Source organism: Sphaerodactylus townsendi, linkage group LG06 (genome assembly GCF_021028975.2).
Source record: "Sphaerodactylus townsendi isolate TG3544 linkage group LG06, MPM_Stown_v2.3, whole genome shotgun sequence".
NCBI lineage: Eukaryota > Metazoa > Chordata > Lepidosauria > Squamata > Sphaerodactylidae > Sphaerodactylus > Sphaerodactylus townsendi.
Window position 1 is genome coordinate 128325738 of NC_059430.1, and position 17347 is coordinate 128343084.

General features: G+C 48.9%; 1 protein-coding gene across 2 annotated transcripts in view; it reads left to right on the plus strand.

Moving 5' to 3' along the window:
• The window catches only part of SLC8A2 (solute carrier family 8 member A2), a 160478-nt gene that overhangs the window by 116460 nt on the left and 26671 nt on the right, over positions 1 to 17347 (plus strand). For both annotated transcript variants that reach the window (XM_048500059.1, XM_048500060.1), the window contains exon 3: positions 15720 to 15823. In XM_048500059.1, the coding sequence (XP_048356016.1) occupies positions 15720 to 15823 (104 nt within the window). The remainder of the gene's footprint in view (positions 1 to 15719; positions 15824 to 17347) is intronic.

Genomic DNA, 17347 nt, shown 5'->3' on the forward strand with positions numbered 1-17347 from the left:
CAAGGCTGCTAATGCACCTGCTTGCCTGAATCAGGCCCTGGCCACTGGGGGCCCAGTCGAGCTCTTGAAAGCTTGGAGGGAGGGCCGCAGTGGTGGGATCCAAAAATTTTAGTAACAGGTTCCCTTGGTGGTGGGATTCAAACTGTGGCGTAGCGCCAATGGGGAGGGGCGGGGCACGATGGGGGCGTGGCCAGGCATTCCAGAGGCGGGGCATTAATAATTTCTCTGTGACTGTAAAAAACTCTTACTGTAAAAAAAAAGTTCCTAATTTCCAGCTGGTATCTTTCTGTCCATAATTTAAACTCATTCTAGCAAGCCCTATCGTCTACTGCCAACAGAAACAACTACTTCTCCTCTAATTGACTGCCTGCCAAATACTTAATACTTTCAAGTACTTAATTTTGTTTCTAGAAATCAAAAGAAGGATACTTTCCTTAAACAAGGAACTTTTCCATATTTCTAAAACATATTTTTAAAACAGCCCAACAGGGAGAATGATCCCGTTTTCTCCCTTCGCTAACCAGCCACATAGGAAACAACAGGACTTTATTATTTTTGGACCTAATGGAATTTCTAATGGAAAAGCAGACCCAATTAGTAACCCCCTCTCGGCACACACAAATAATTAGTAACCCACTCTCGGGAACTGGTGAGAACCTGCTGGATCCCACCTCTGGAGGGCCGGTGACCATTTTTAAAACAGAGGGGGGTTCCGAGTTTCACTCAGGTAGAAAACTTCCAGTTGTAGACGAAGACGGAGTATGAAACAGCCAATGCAAATTACAAAATGCACAACTGGGCCAAAAGTGTTGGACAAACTCTTGCTGAATGAACTGTCTGCTTTCAGAGGTCACGGCTAAACGGAGTTTGATAAAGGCATGGCTGAGAAATCATAGTTTTCAAAAGCATCCGGATGCAGCCTGTGTGTGTGTGTGTGTATGTGTGTGTGTGTACACAATCCTAGAAAGCCAGGAAGGAAGGAGACCAGGACACAAGATTGTTTTTCACAACAACACAAGCCTTTATTGGCATATAAAACAGGACAAAATTTTAAAACAAAACAAGGTTAAGAAATACAGTTAAAATTACTAATTTCCAGTATAAAATTTGCAACAGTTTCACAAAAGAGCACATCAGAGCTGTTCAGGAGATTGGGTATCTTATAACACTCATGCCACTGAGAACATTGCAAGAAAATGGAATTCATGTATTTCATGCGTATCTTATTGTATTTAGGGCATAGAAACAAAGAATGGTCAAGTGTTTCAACCGTAATCAGATCACATGAACAAACTCTTTTAGAACATTCCATATTCTTAAATCTTCCCTCCAACAAGATTGTTGAAAATGGGACAAATAGAATATGTGCAGACTGAATGGAAGATTTTGAAAGGGGGAAAGCAAGCATCCCCCCCCCCCCATCTCCTAACCCGCTTTTCTGTATCACAGATGATTAGGTTTGGTTTAATTACCGCTGCGGCAGGATGTGCCATGCTCAGAAGAATCCTCTTTGCTCTTGACGAAGGAATCCTCCAGCATTACGTGGCTCAGCCTCGGGCGGATTCTGGCTGGGGAGCCCGGGTGTTTCTCTGACATTATTGGCAAGGGTCTCCCCCTGTCTGCTAAGATAGCGAAGCGGAAGCCTCCGTTCATGTATCTCTTTGCCATTTGCTGCATCTTCTCAAATATGTACATACCGTGTTTCCCCGAAAATAAGACAGTGTCTTATATTAATTTTTGCTCCCCAAGATGCGCTATGTCTTATTTTCAGGGGATGTCTTATATTTCTGTGTTCTGTTCGACGGGCATGCTTCCAAACAAAAACTTTGCTACGTCTTACTTTCGGGGGATGCCTTGTATTTCGCACTTCAGCAAAACCTCTACTACGTCTTATTTTCAGGGGATGTCTTATATTCGGGGAAACAGGGTATTTGCTTGTAAAAAAAAAACACCCCATCCCAGTCGGTGTAGGTAAGACTTTGGTTTATGCAGAGGAGGATATAATTAGGGCAGGCGAAGACTCCTTAAACAGGCCACGTTCCCGAGGAGGTGTAAAATAAATACAGCGCAATTCTCTCCCTCCCTACCCGAGGGCCCAGCTGTGCATTTAAACTGAACCTCTGTTGACTCAGTGCAAGGTTTAATGTGCCTCTTTGAGGGGCTTAGGGCTGCTTTAAAGATCCCGGGAAGCTACTCAACATTGTGACTTTCCCTGAGAGGACCCCGTGCTTGGGAAGTATCTGTGACAGGCTGAAGTCGGCACATGTAGAGGATGAGGTCCCTGCACACCCAGAGCCAGAGAGGCACCGGCAGTGGAATATCATTGCCTTCCTCAGTGGTAAAAAAAAAAAAGCATTAAAAGGCACACCATACAGTAAAACAGTGATGGCGAACCTATGGCACGGGTGCCAGAGGTAGCACTCAGAGCCCTCTCTGTGGGCACGCACAAACAGAGTTTGTCATGGGGGGTGGGGAATTGCCTGTTCTAGGCTGGCCTGGGCCGCTGGGCTCGATTATTAGCATTAAACCTAAGACCTAGTTTTGGGGAAGCAGTATAGGTAACCCTGTTAAGCGCTGTTAAACCCCACTGATTTTCATGCAAAGAACTAAAGCGATCCTTTGCCTGGGAGTAAGCTCGGTTGCTAGCAATGGGGCTTGCTTCTGAGTAAACCCTCCTAGGGTCGTGATTCACCCGTTGGAAGAGTTGCACGGTTGCTTCAAAGCAAAGCCACCGACTACCACTAGGCTTACTCCCGAGTAACGCACGTCTTGGATCCAACCATTTTTTCTAAACGAAAACCTCAGTATTCAGGTTAAATTGCCCTGTTGGCACTTTGCGATAAATAAGTGGGTTTTGGGTTGCAGTTTGGGCACTCGGTCTCGAAAAGGTTCGCCATCACTGCAGTAAAATGATCCAAAATATAACATTGCTGACCTCAGCTTTAAAATCCAAAAAGAAGAAGAAGAAGAAGAAGAAGAAGAAGAAGGAATAGGGCAGGGGAGAAGGGGAAAAAAAGAATCATTTAGATTAATTACTGTAGGAGTCGTTATGAAATTGAAAAATACCGTTTCCAAAATTATTAATCTACATTACAGTCACAAGGAGTACGGCTGGTTCATTAACTTGACAAACCCCGTTTCAATATTTGAATAGGCTGTGTGTGCATAAAATGGCTTCCAGTCGCCACCGATTTACGGTGACCTTGTTGGGTTTTCGAGGCAAGAGACATTCAGAGGGAGGTTGCCATAGCCTGTGTTGGCATAATGACCCTGGACTTCTTGGGTGGTCTCCCATCCAAGTGCTAACCGGTGTCAACCCTGCTTAGATCCTGAGATCTGATGAGATCAACTATCTTGGACTATCCAGATCAGGGCATTGGAGTAGATTATTGAAGAGACAGAAAAAGTGGATATCGAAGAGATAGAAAAAGTGCAGAGAATGGCAACGAGGATGATTGAGGGACTGGAGCACCTTCCTTATGAGGAGAGGCTGCAGCGTTTGGGGCTCTTTAATTTGGAGAGGAGACGGCTGAGGGGGGATATGATTGAAGCCTATAAAATTATGCATGGGGTAGAAAATGTCGACAGAGAGACATTTTTCTCTCTTTCTCACAATACTAGAACCAGGGGGCATCCATTGAAAATGCTGGGGGGAAGAATTAGGACTCATAAAAGGAAACACTTCTTCACACAACGTGTGATTGGTGTTTGGAACATGCTGCCACAGGAGGTGGTGATGGCCACTCACCTGGATAGCTTTAAAAGGGGCTTGGACAGATTTATGGAGGAGAAGTCGATTTATGGCTACCAATCTTGATCCTCTTTGATCTGAGATTGCCAATGCCTTAACAGTCCAGGTGCTCGGGAGCAACAGCTGCAGAAGGCCATTGCTTTCACATCCTGCATGTGAGCTCCCAAAGGCACCTGGTGGGCCACTGCGAGTAGCAGAGAGCTGGACTAGATGGACTCTGGTCTGATCCAGCTGGCTTGTTCTTATGTTCTTATGTTCTTATGTTCTTATTAGGATCATCAAAAATAATTTTTCAGATCATAGTTATTCATGGTCTTGAAGGCTTGCACCAGTGCCCATTCTAGCAGAGCCGTGCAAATGGCTATGAATGTCATTGCCAAAGATTTTACCTTGGCAGCCAGCCGCCACAGTGCTGAAACCCAGGAGCTGACCATTGGGGCTGCTGGCTAGCGCTGCAAATGCCCACACTAACATGGAGGAGAGTGTGGCATAGGTCATTTTCCACTAAGGCCTTTTCCTGGGGAGAAAGAAGAAAAGTTGGATTTATATCCCCCCTTCCTGTCCTGTAAGGAGACTCGAAGGGGGCTTCCAAACTCCTTTCCCTTCCCCGCTCACAACAAACACCCTGTCAGGTAGGTGGGGCCAGAAGCGTACCAGGGGCAAATGGTGCCCGGAGACAAATTGTCTCCAGGACGCCCCCAGGCTCTGCCCCCACCACCCTAGCTCCGCCCCTGATGCCCCCAGGCTCCACCCCCACTGCCCTCAACCCTGCCCATGTCACCATGGACATGGGCAAGGTCTAGGGTGCCCTCCTCCCCCCCAGACTCCCCCTGCTGGCTGGGTTCCCAGATGGCAGCCTGCAGTCTCTTCTGAAGAGAGAGGGGAGTCCAGGGTGGGGTTGAGGGCGCTTGGAGGCAGCAGGAAGTCCATTTTTTGTGTGCTTCGGATGGGGTCGAGGCATGCGAAAACAACAAGACAGCAGGACTTCCTGGTCACGTGGCGGGGCTGATTTTGCACCCCCACGTGACCAGAAGAGTGGCGCCCGGGGACAAGTGGTACCCCTTGTCCCTAGGCAGATACGCCACTGGGTGGGGCCGAGAGAACTCAGGTTGCAGACCCCTGCGCTACACCGTGCTGATCAAGCAGGTGGGCTTCGTGGCACCTCTAAAATGTCTTGAAGGACTCACAAAGGTGCATCACTGCAGGAAACTCCTTCCAGAACCTTTGGGGCCATTGCCCGAAAGGTCCTGCTTCCGCTCACTGCCAACCTAACTGTTCGTTATCCCTGGTATGTAAAAAAAGAAATGACCATAGCAACTGAGTAGCCAAGAGAGGCTGGAAGGAGATTTCTTCCTGTTCCTGTGGGTCCTGGTTGCTACCTCCTCTATTTAAACCCTTAAGGTGTTGTGATGGAAAATAGTTAGCTGAACTATGTATTAGCTGGAAACATGTGATATTATGCAACCAGTATTATTAGGAAGCTGAAGTATGTGAACATGGAATTTACAGACTTCATCTCAAAAGGGGCGTGTCATGGAATGATGCTATCGCTACAGTAAAGGGAAGTCGCCTATGACTGTGAAAAGCATCTTTGCCTTTTGATCTCCTGGAGGGAGGACAGGAAGCCATACAAAGGTGCCAGGATGAAACGTCAAAGGCCTAAGTTACCTCGTGGCCTGAACAGAGTTTTCCTGAGAAGGGGGAAACAAAGGTTTTCGAATTCCATCTTGAGACGTGGTCAGAGAAGCACCTCTGGGCCATGGGTTCCCGGAATGGGGGCAAAGAACCCAGAGGAATGTAACCAGCTGAGCCATCTCTAAACGCATTGATGTTTTATTTCTTTGTTTTGAACTTTTACAATAAATCCTTGAACAATCAGCTGGTCTGGAGTCATTAGGAGGGGAAAAGGACCCGAGACGGAGGTGGAAGAAGAGTGGCTCTCCCAAGCTTAATCTCAGCCTCAGTCGTCATAGGTGTCTACACCAACTAGCAACCAGCAACAAGTCTATTGTAGGTTATGATATCTCTTGTCAATGTTCACTGCCTGTGGCAGGGCTGTGGTTCATGCATCAGGAAGGAGGACGTGACCCTTGAGGTCTGGGCCGTCCTGCACATCAGCTGTGTCTGGCATTGCCGAAGAAGAAGAGTTGGGTTTATATCCCCCCTTTCTCTCCTGTAAGGAGACTCAAAGGGGCTGACAAACTCCTTTCCCTTCCCCTCTCACAACAAACACCTTAGAACATAAGAACATGAAAACAAGCCAGCTGGATCAGACCAGAGTCCATCTAGTCCAGCTCTCTGCTACTCGCAGTGGCCCACCAGGTGCCTTTGGGAGCTCACATGCAGGATGTGAAAGCAATAGCCTTCTGCGGCTGTTGCTCCCGAGCACCTGGACTTTTAAGGCATTTGCAATCTCAGATCAAAGAGGATCAATCAAGATTGGTAGCCATAAATCGACTTCTCCTCCAAGATTGGTAGCCATAAATCGACTTCTCCTCCAAGTTTGGTACCCATAAATCGACTTCTCCTCCTTGTGAGGCAGGTGGGGCTGAGGGAGCTCAGAAGAACTGTGACTAGCCCACAGTCACCCAGCTGGCATGTGCGGGAGTGCACAGGCTAATCTGAATTCCGCAGATAAGCCTCCACAGCTCAGGTGGCAGAGCGGAGAATCAAACCCGGTTCCTCCAGATTAGAGTGCGCCTGCTCTTAACCACTATGCCACTGCTGCTCCCTAGATGGATTCAGGATCTCTGCTGAATGTTGCATTCTGGAGATGGATCCGTTCGGGGATGTCGAAACAACTGGAGTGGGGCATGAATGCGTTCCAGCTTAGATGCTGTCCAAGGTGCTGAAGGTAGATCTCTTTTTTTGAGGCTCTGTTTGAACTTCTGAAAGGGTGCATTTTGTTTCTAGATTTCCCATTCCAGCCCAGACCCCAGCTATTGCCACCCAACTGGGAGATGCAACTAATTCGGGCTTCCTGACAAATAGACCAGAGCACTCCACAGGCTTGCAAACGATATGTGTGTTGTGTTTCTAAAAAATTAATTACACACTATCTTATCATTCCTCCAAGAATAGCTCCAGGCGCCGCATTTCCCCATATTACCTTGTGATCTTCACCAAGACCTTACAAGAAATGTGGGCGGGAGAAATGGCTACCAGCCCCGAAGGCTGCCCCACGAGCTTGCAGCTGAGCCGGGATTTCAACTCGGTCAGTGATGGCGAACCTATGGCACGGGTGCCAGAGGTGGCACTCGGAGCCCTCTCTGTGGGCACGCGCACACAGAGTTCGTCACATGGGAGGTGGAAAATCCCCCCATCACACATCTAGGCTGGCCTGGGCCCCTGAGCACGATGTGCGTGCACCGCAATGAGCAGGGAGGACTCGGCTGGCGGACCTGGTGCCTGTGCTCCAAGTGGCTGCTGCCCGAGGGGAGGTGCAGAGGAGGCAGAAATGCTAGAGAGGCCCAGAGCAGCGTGCATGGGACTTGCTGGAGGCTAGAGCAGGCTGGCCCCTGCTCGAGCGGGTGGTGCGGAGGAAGAGGGAGCCAACCGGTTTTTCCTAAACTAAAACCTCAGCATTCAGGTTAAATTGCCGGGTTGGCACTTTGCGATAAATAAGTGGGGTCTGGGTTGCAATTTGGGCACTCGGTCTCGAAAAGGTTCGCCGCCACTGAACTAGGTCTTACCTGAGCATTCTAAGCAATGAACCTGATCAATTGTTGCAGTATGTTTTAGATGTGGGCATAAATGTTCCTTGGTGCACATCTTGAAAAACATAGGCTTGGCTCCATTGGGGGGTTTCCATGAGGGAAAGGTGTGTGTGAATTTTGGCCCCTTCCCCCTCCTCTTCCAGGCCTCTGGACCCCAACCATGCTTTTCCTGAGGATTCCTAAACTTTTCAAAGCAAGAGAGGAAGAAGAAGAAGGAGCGTTTGGATTTATATCCCCCCTTTCTCTCCTGCAGGAGACTCAAAGGGGCTGACAATCTCCTTGCCCTTCCCCCCCCATAACAAACACCCTGTGAGGTGGGTGGGGCTGAGAGAGCTCCGAGAAGCTGTGACTAGCCCAAGGTCACCCAGCTGGCGTGTGTGGGAGCGCGCAGGCTCATCTGAATTCCCCAGAGAAGCCTCCACAGCTCAGGCGGCAGAGCTGGGAATCGAACCCGGTGCCTCCAGATTAGAGACACGAGCTCTTCACCTCCTACGCCACTGCTGCTCCTGCCTCTGCGTAGCAACGCTGAATTTTCCTGATGTTCTCCCATCCAAGTCCTGACCAGGGGAGACTTTGCGTACGTTCTGAGAGTTGACAAGATCAGGCTAGCCTGGACCATCTAGGTTGAGGCAAGAGATGAATTGGGGTGGTTTGCCTTCCTCTGCATAACTGGGGTGGTTTGCCTTCCTCTGCATAACAACCCTTGGACTTCCCTTAGTGGTCTCCCATCCAGTTACTAGCTAGAGCTGTCCTTGCTTAGCTTTGAGGTAGGGCTAGCCTGGGTCATCCAGATTCAGGGACTAGCAGAGGTGGTTTGCCATTCTCTGCCTCTGCACAGCAACCCTCTGTGTGAATTGTTACGTGGGAAGACCCCGGTTCAGTGCTGCCTTTGAATCTGGCTAGCTGTTTTATTTATATTTAGATTACATTGCCGTGCTGTTCTAACTTGTGTTTATATATATTACGCCAATGGGAGAATGTAAACAATTTTTCCAAAATATTTTGTTACTGTTTGTAAAATTATAAAATTATTTTGGTTACTTACAAGTAAATTGCTACTCCAGTGGGAGAACTAATTTTTTTGAAGTCATTATTGTAGCCTGTTGGTACAAGTTTTCTTCATTTTCACTTTGACCACAAAGTCCCATCATGTGGTCGGCAAACTACAGATTTCTTATCTTCAGTCTGCCCTCAGGAAAACAGGGCCGGCAATATCCATCTATCTTGAGAAGTCTCATGCAAGGATCTGACCCCAGGCCCGGCTTCTCCCACTCCAGATTTAACTCTTTCCTGGCTCCTTTGACTCGTGCTCATTTTCTTACCCAAAAGCCGCAGCTGCTCTGTGCGTGAACACCCTTAATCTTACTCATTTCCTGATCCACATTTCCTGAGCTTTTCAGGGTAATTATTAATTTCATTCCACCCGCTGTGTTGCTTTCTTCTCTGCCGCCACCCTACATCGCTGTGCATCTGAAGGGGATATTTAAGTCTCCCTCCCTCCCTCCCTCCCTCCCTCCCACCACACTATGCAAACTGGTGGTCATTATCCTTACTGTGTCTAGAGAATGTGTTACCAGACAGACCCACGGTGGGTAGGGGAGGCCTGTTTAATTAGGACAGCAGTTGTCTCTACCTGTCCCACCAACCTTGGAGGTAGCCTAGCAACGCAGTGCCAAGATGGATGCCATCCCTGCATCGGCTTCCAATAAGGACAGAGACCTGCCTGGGCAACATTAATTTGCAAATAGCAGCCTCACCGTTTAACATAGGGGCAAAAAATCCAAACACATAGGGGCAAAAAAATCCAAACTTCACATACACGCTACAGGGGTCAGTGCTATCAGTCACAGACCAGGAAAGGGATTTAGGCGTCTTAGTTGATAGTTCCATGGGAATGTCAACTCAGTGCACGGCAGCTGTGAAAAAGGCAAACTCTATGCTGGGGAGAATTAGGAAAGGAGTTGATAATAAAACTGCAAGGATTGTCATGCCCTTATATAAAGCCGTGGTGCGACCGCACTTGGAGGATTGTGTTCAGTTCACAATGGTAAGCCACATCTCAAAAGGATGCTCGAAGAGAGAGACAGAAAAAGTGCAGAGAAGGGCAACGAGGATGATTGAAGGATTGGAGCACCTTTCTTATGAGGAGAGGCTGCAGCGTTTGGGACTCTTTAGTTTGGAGAGGAGACGTCTGAGGGGGGGATATGATTGAAGTCTATACAATTATGCATGGGGTAGAAAATGTTGACAGAGAGAAATTTTTCTCTCTTTCTCACAATACTAGAACCAGGGGGCATTCATTGAAAATGCTGGGGGGAAGAATTAGGACTAATAAAGGAAACACTTCTTCACGCAATGTGTGATTGGTGTTTGGAATATGCTGCCACAGGAGGTGGTGATGGCCACTAACCTGGATAGCTTTAAAAGGGGCTTGGACAGATTTATGGAGGAGAAGTCGATTTATGGCTACCAATCTTGATCCTCCTTGATCTGAGATTGCAAATGCCTTAGCAGACCAGGTGCTCAGGAGCAGCAGCAGCAGAAGGCCATTGCTTTCACATGCTGCACGTGAGCTCCCAAAGGCACCTGGTGGGCCACTGCAAGTAGCAGAGGGTTGGACTAGATGGACTCTGGTCTGATCCAGCAGGCTACTTCTTATGTTCTTATGTTCCTAAAGCAATCAGGAAAAAGCAAAGCCTGGGAAAAGCCAGTTCCCACATAGACCACAACTCAGCTGCCTCCGTGAAACAAAGCATATACTAACTTCATCAATAATTGCTGCCAGCTATTCTTCTAAACATTAATCCCAATTTCTAGTTTCCTGACTAGCCTCCATTTGCATTGGCATTCATCCCAGATCTGTAACTGTATCAGTTACATCCCAAAATCTAATCATTTCCAGGCACTCCCCAGGCTTAGAACATTAAGCCTAAGTGTCCTCCTCTTGTTCTCCTCTAGGAAACAGTTTTCCCAGGACAATGGTGGCTCTTGTTCTCCTCTAGAGAACAAGAGCCACCATTGTCCTGGGAAAACTGGGTCATTTAGCATAGTCCGAGGACCCATTTTTCCCCTATAACTAGCTTGTCCACCCAGCACAAGATGTTCAGTATTTTTCTGGACTACTCTCTGTCTGCTTAATACTGTTCTATCCCTCTGGAGCTCAACGCGGGTCATTGAACTCTGCTCACTGAACCAATCTTCTTCTAGATTAGGTAATTATCTCCTTATTCCCTAAGACCCAGATCTGTTCCAGACCTTTACCCTCACCTCTTTATACAACCTAGGACTGTGTGAACTCTCTTTGTGCTTTCATTATTTGGGTGCTTGTACGTTTGTTATTTTGCTTTCTCAATACAACTGTTAAACCTTTATTCTGTATTTTTGCAGATTTCTTGCAGAAACCACCTCTATAAACTCTGGTGGAAATGATCTCACAATAGTTACCCAGCCTCTCTCTATGCAAGGTCGGCCCTCGCTAATTCCCCTCTCTAAAGGGGAGACCCTACCATTTTGGGTAACAAATGTTTAGAAGGCTGGGGGACGCTCTCACCAGAAATTAATTTAAAAATTGGAGAAATCTCAAAAAACAGGACATCACATGAAAGGACAAGTTCTAATAACATCACTGTAGTGAATTACAGGACTGCCTCTGCTTTAAAATCAGCTACTGGTGCTGTTCTGTGTGTTTTTATAACTTTCTAAAATGTTTGTTTCCCCAGACAGTCCAATCCAAAGGGGGAGGAAGTACAGGGTGGCCGAGTAGTTGAGGCACTGGAGGAGGAGGCAAAAAAACCCAGAGCAGCAGTGGCATAGTGGTTAAGAGCAGGTGTACTCTAATCTGGAGAACTGGGTTTGATTCCCCGCTCTGCCGCTTGAGCTGTGGAGGCTTATCTGGGGAACTAGATTAGCTTGTGCACTCCAACACCTGCGACTCTCCAGATGTTCATGGACTACAGTAGCCCATGATGGGAATTGTAGTCCATGAACATCTGGAGAGCTGCAGGTTGCAGACCCATGGCTGTAGTGGTTAAGGGCAAGTGGACTCTAATCTGGAGAACCAGGTTGGTTTCCCCACACCTCTACATGAGCAGCTCTAATCTGGTGAACCGGATTCGATTCCCTACTCCTCCACATGCAGCCTCCTGGGTCAACTTGGGCTAGTCACAGTTCTCTGAGAACTCTCTTAGCCCCACCTGCTTCACAAAGTGTCTGTTGTAGGGAGGGATTTGAAGTCACTTTGAGACTCCTTAAAGGTTGAGAAGGGGGGTTATAAAAACCAGCTCCTCCTCCTCCTCCTCCTCCTCCTCCTCCTCCTCCTCCTCCTCTTCTTCTTCTTCTTCTTCTTCTTCTTCTTCTTCTTCTTCTTCTTCTTCTTCTTCTTCTTCTTCTTCTTCTTCTTCTTCTTCTTCTTCTTCTTCTTCTTCTCCTCCTCCTCCTCCTCCTCCTCCTCCTCCTCCTCCTCCTCCTCCTCCTCCTCCTCCTCCTCCTCCTTCTTGAGTGAGCCTTTCACGTTCACAATGGAATATGTTGATACTGGGTGGGGAGGGCTTATTTGCTGTATATCAGGCACAGGCGTAGCTCCAACTGGGGAAGGCGACGCACCGGGCGCATGCCCCCGTGGGGGTGTGGCAAGGGTGTTTTGGGGTGGGGGCGTTGTGGGGCGGGATGGGGGCAGAGGACGCACCAGTGCAACAAGCGCTTTCTCCCCCTTGCTACGCCTCTGATATCGGGGTCCCCAACATTTTTGCGCCTGCAAGCACCTTTGGAATTCGATCACAAAATGACCGCCACTGCTTACCTTCAGTCACGCAGTAGAGATCTTTATGCTGTGGTGGCAGCAACATCTTTAAAAACCTGCACAGCGAATCAAATCTTGCTGAACAAGAGGCCCACCTGGGGACCAGAAGAGGTATTTGAGGTCACCCTGGGGCCCCAAAGGCATCACCCTGGAGACCCCTGCAAGATATCATTCTAGTTTTGAAGGATGCAATTTTTTTAATCTCATGAGAGTGTTTGGGTGTGTGTGTGTGTTGTTAATTTTTACATTTTTGTGTAATCTTCTTGAGCGATGAGGGAGGATTGCGGCTGTTGAATAAATGGCATGCGTGCCATTCTTTTTGAGCATTGAAAGCCTTTCAAATGTATTATCTCAAGAACACTTAACATCAGCTTAGAAGATGGAGCAGTGTTATTGTGCCATATTGTAGATCATAGGTGTCAAACTCACGGCCCTCCAGATGTTATGAACTACAGTTCCCATCATCCCCTGCCAGCATGATGCTGGCAGGGGGTGATGGGAACTGTAGTCCATAACATCTGGAGGGCCACGAGTTTGACACCTGTGTTGTAGATGCACAAGGACTTATTTTTGCCATCAGGTCACGGGTCGCCCCATGACTTAGGGCGACCCTGTAGCGTTTTGAAGACAACGGACATTCAGAAGTGGTTTGGCATTGCCTGCCTCTGCCTCGTGCCCCGGTAGTCCTTGGAGGTCTCCCACCCAAATACTAGCCAGGGTCAGGGCTGAGCAGAGGCGTAGCTGGGCCATACTGCACCTGTTGCGCACTCCGCATTTTCCACACACACCCCGCTCTGCGGAGCCCTGCCCCACCCCCACACAGTTACCTTAGTTCAGCCTGAAAGTGCATGCTAGAAAAAGCAGCCTGTTCACTTGAGCCTGAAAATGGCCTGGTGGGAACTCCGTTTTCAGCCTCGTGAACAGGCCACTTTTCCAGCCTGCACACAGCTCATGTATCTAATCTGGAGGAAGCGGGTTTGATTCCCAGCTCTGCCGCCTGAGCTGTGGAGGCTTATCTGGGGAATTCAGATTAGCCTGTACACTCCCACACACGCCAGCTGGGTGACCTTGGGCTAGTCACAGCTTCTTGGAGCTCTCTCAGCCCCACCTACCTCACAGGGTGTTTGTTGTGAGGGGGGAAGGGCAAGGAGATTGTAAGCCCCTTTGAGTCTCCTGCAGGAGAGAAAGGGGGGATATAAATCCAAACTCTTCTTCATCATCATCATCATCTTCTTCTTCTTCTTCTTCTTCTTCTTCTTCTTCTTCTTCTTCTTCTTCTTCTTCTTCTTCTTCTTCTTCTTCTTCTTCTTCAACTAACATAAGTGTGTGTGTGTGGGGGGGGGGAGCCACAGGAAGCAGGGGGGCACCCCGCCCCCCGGTAGCTCTGCCTTTGGGGCTGAGAGTATGTGACTGGCCCAAGGTTTCCATAGCAAGAGTAGGGATACAAACCGGGGTTTCCCAGATCCTAGTCCGACACCTTAACAATTATACCACATTGGCTCTCTGGGGGAGGGTTACCTAAAAGCAAATCATAGAGGAAAGATTTGAACTGGGGGAATTTCCTGATCGACACCTCAGTTTCTTAAGAAGCAATTGAAACCCAAGCTAAAAAAAAGGTAAAGTTTCCCCTTCAGTCGTGTTCGACCCTGGGGTACCACTGCAAGCAGTGATTTCATAGGCAAGCAGTGCAAGCAGTGATTTCATAAGCAGTGATTTCATAGGGGCAGTTTGCCATTGCTTTCCCCGGCTATTCTTTACCCACTAGCTATGTGCTAGGTACTCACTTACCGACCAACGAATGGTTGGATGGCTGAGTTGACCATGAGCCAGCTGCCAGGATATCTGACCCACAGGGGGCTCGAACTCCTGACCGTGTGAGTGGCAGTGCAAGCTTCTAACCCAGGGGTCTGCAACCTGTGGCTCTCCAGATGTTCATGGACTATTCCCATTAACCTGCCAGCATGGCCAATTGGCAGGGGCTGATGGGAATTGTAGTCCATGAACATCTGGAGAGCCACAGGTTGCAGACCCCTGACTGAACCACTACGCCACACGGCTCCTGAACCCAAACTACTTGTGGACTTCGGCTTGTGGACCTATTTGCTGTAACGCCAAGGCGGACCGGGAATCGGAACTCTCATCCCCCTTGGCTCTGAGTCCCCAGTACCTTTTCCTGCTTCTCCCTGCCTTTCCCCAAATTCTGGCACTGTCGTCTGTCCATCTGTCAGGGCTTGATGCGGGAGCGGAAGATCAGCTGGGAAGCAGCCGAACCTCTTTGCCTCCGGGGGAAGGGGGGGATGTGAACTTCCCCTCATCGGCTTGCCAAGAAAAACCGACACCTGCCAAAGTTCCGTCGGCTGCTTGGAACCAGCTGCACTGTAGGACGGAAAGAGCAGGGAGGGTGGTCCATCGAACGCTTTGTGGAAAAACACCAGAGACGCCGAGGCTGAGGGAGAGCGGCCAGACCATTCCGGCTCAGCTGGATTTTCCAAATGCGCTTCTTTTCCTGGGATCAGCTGCTGAACCAGTTTAGAGAAGCTTTATTCACAAGACAGGATGGTTGAAGAAGAAGAGTTTGAAGAAGAAGAGTTTGGATTTATATCCCCCCTTTCTCTCCTGCAGGAGACTCAAAGGGGCTGACAATCTCCTTGCCCTTCCCCCACTCACAACAAACACCCTGTCAGGTAGGTGGGGCTGAGAGAGCTCCGAGAAGCTGTGACTATTATTATTATTATTATTATTATTATTATTATTATTATTATTATTATTATTATTATTATTATTATTATTATTATTATTATTATTATTATTTATTATTTTATTATTTTATTGGACTTATATACCGCCCCATCCCCGAAGGGCTCTGTTGCGCACTAGCCCCAGGTCACCCAGCTGGCGTGTGTGGGAGTGCACAGGCTAATCTGAATTCCCCAGATAGGCCTCCACAGCTCAGGCGGCAGAGCTGGGAATCAAACCCGCTTCCTCCAGATTAGATACACGAGCTCTTAACCTCCTACGCCACTGCTGCTCAACCTGTCCCTGCCAGGCAGGTATTGCTGTTTACAAAGGCCTGGTTTGGACCTGACTGACAGCAGCCTGAACCCAGGAGGGGGTGGGGAGTGCATCTTGCAGAAAAACCCCTTAAACTGGCTCTAATTCTGGCCTACCTACCTTACAACGTCGTTGCGACTCTTCTCAAGGTAATATAAACGTTGTCGGTCTTTAAGTAGTATCAAGGTATTTGATGAGGTCTCTTGTTAAACTGGCTCCCGCACACGTAGCCTCAAATTCTATTTACACCGTCTCAGCAGGTTTTATTTTAAAAAGCACACAAAAGACTTACCTTGTTATACTGATATATTTTGGGAGAACGTTCCTTAATCTTTCTTTGATGAGGACTTGAATGTATTCCCTCCTCCCCTCACCCCCCGCTTATCTTTCTTCTCCCCGGCAGGAAATCCCTCTATGTGAAAATCGTGGATGTTGAAGAATACGAGAAGAAAGACAGTTTCTTTATAGAACTGGGGCAGCCACGCTGGCTGAAACGAGGCATCTCAGGTAAGCCTGGGTATCGTTTAGGGCAGTGATTCCCAAAGTGGGCACCGCCCCCCGGTGGGTGCTGCAGCGATCCAGGGGGGCGGTGATGGCCACAGGTAGAAACATTAATACATATATCTTTCTGTTGAATTGCTATTAAAAATTTTTAAAAATTAATTTCCAGGGGGCGTTAAGTAATATTTTTTTCTGGAAAGGGGGCGGTAGGCCAAATAAGTTTGGGAACCACTGGTTTAGGGCCTGGAGACCAGCCTCTACAACGAAAGGCTGACGGACGTGGGAATATTTAGTCTGGACAAGAGGACGTGCAGGGGAAGGGCAGTGGCGTATCTAGGGGGGCAGAGGGGGCATGCGATCCAGGTGTCATATTCCTGGGTCACGTGGGGCTGCATTTGGGCCACCTGCCCCCAATAGCCCCCCACTCCCAGCCCCTGGGCATGGCTGGCAAGAAACTAGGAACTGAGATGCGGCACCTAGCTTTCCTCCGGGCAGCAGCGGGTCTCCGCCCCCTAGTGTGTTGCCAGACGTGGTCCGCTAGGAGGGACGGAGAAAAGTTGGACACGTGCGCCTAGCTTTCCTCTGTTCCTTTGAGCGGCACCGCAGCTGGCAACACACTGGGGGGGCACCCCTAGTGTGTTGCCTGCCACAGTACTACTCAGGGGGATGGAGAAAAGCTAGTTGTATTTTCTTCCATCCCAATGAGCAGAGTTGTGGCTGCGACTGGCAAACACTGGGGGGGGGGGCTGGCCTTGTCCCCCCCAGTGTGTTGCCAGCCATGGTGCTGCTCAGAAGGACAGAGGAAAGGTTTATTGATTATTATTTTTTGCAGGGGCGGGGTGGGGGGGGCTCCACTTTATAGTGCTCTGCCACGTGGAGGACATGGTTGCTCTCTGTAAGTATTTGAAGGGCTGTCGCTTAGAGGAAAGCAGGGAGCTGTTTCTGTTGGGAGCGGAGGAGAGGACTCTCAATAATGGTTTTGTGGAAGCCGCAGACAACAGGAACATTATCTGCATTTCTGAGGTTCTGAACTTTTTCTGTGTTGTCTGCTGGCCTGTATATAGTGGAAGACGCAGACGACATATATATACACACAGAGGTGGGATCCAGCAGGTTCTCACAGGTTCCCGGGTGTAGGTTACTAATTGTGCCGGGAGGGGGTTACTAATTGGTGATTTGGCCACGTGATTTTGGCCTTAGTTACGCCCCTCCTCTCAGCAGTAGCGCGCAGAACTTGAAGCAGTCGATCAGGAGGTGCACCGGCGTGCGTGGCAGCCTGCGCCTGCGTGCACTCGTTTCCCGCCCAAGGACCGGCGCAGCGGCTGCGTCCTTGCCACAAACCCACACAGGAATGTCCCGCCCCCGGAATGCCCGGCCACGCCCCCGTTGTGCCCCCCCCAGCCCCATTGGTACTACGCCACTGTTTGAATCCCACCACCATGGGAACCTGTTACTAAAATTTTTGGAACCCACCACTGTTTAACACACACACACACACACACACACACACACACACACACACACACACAC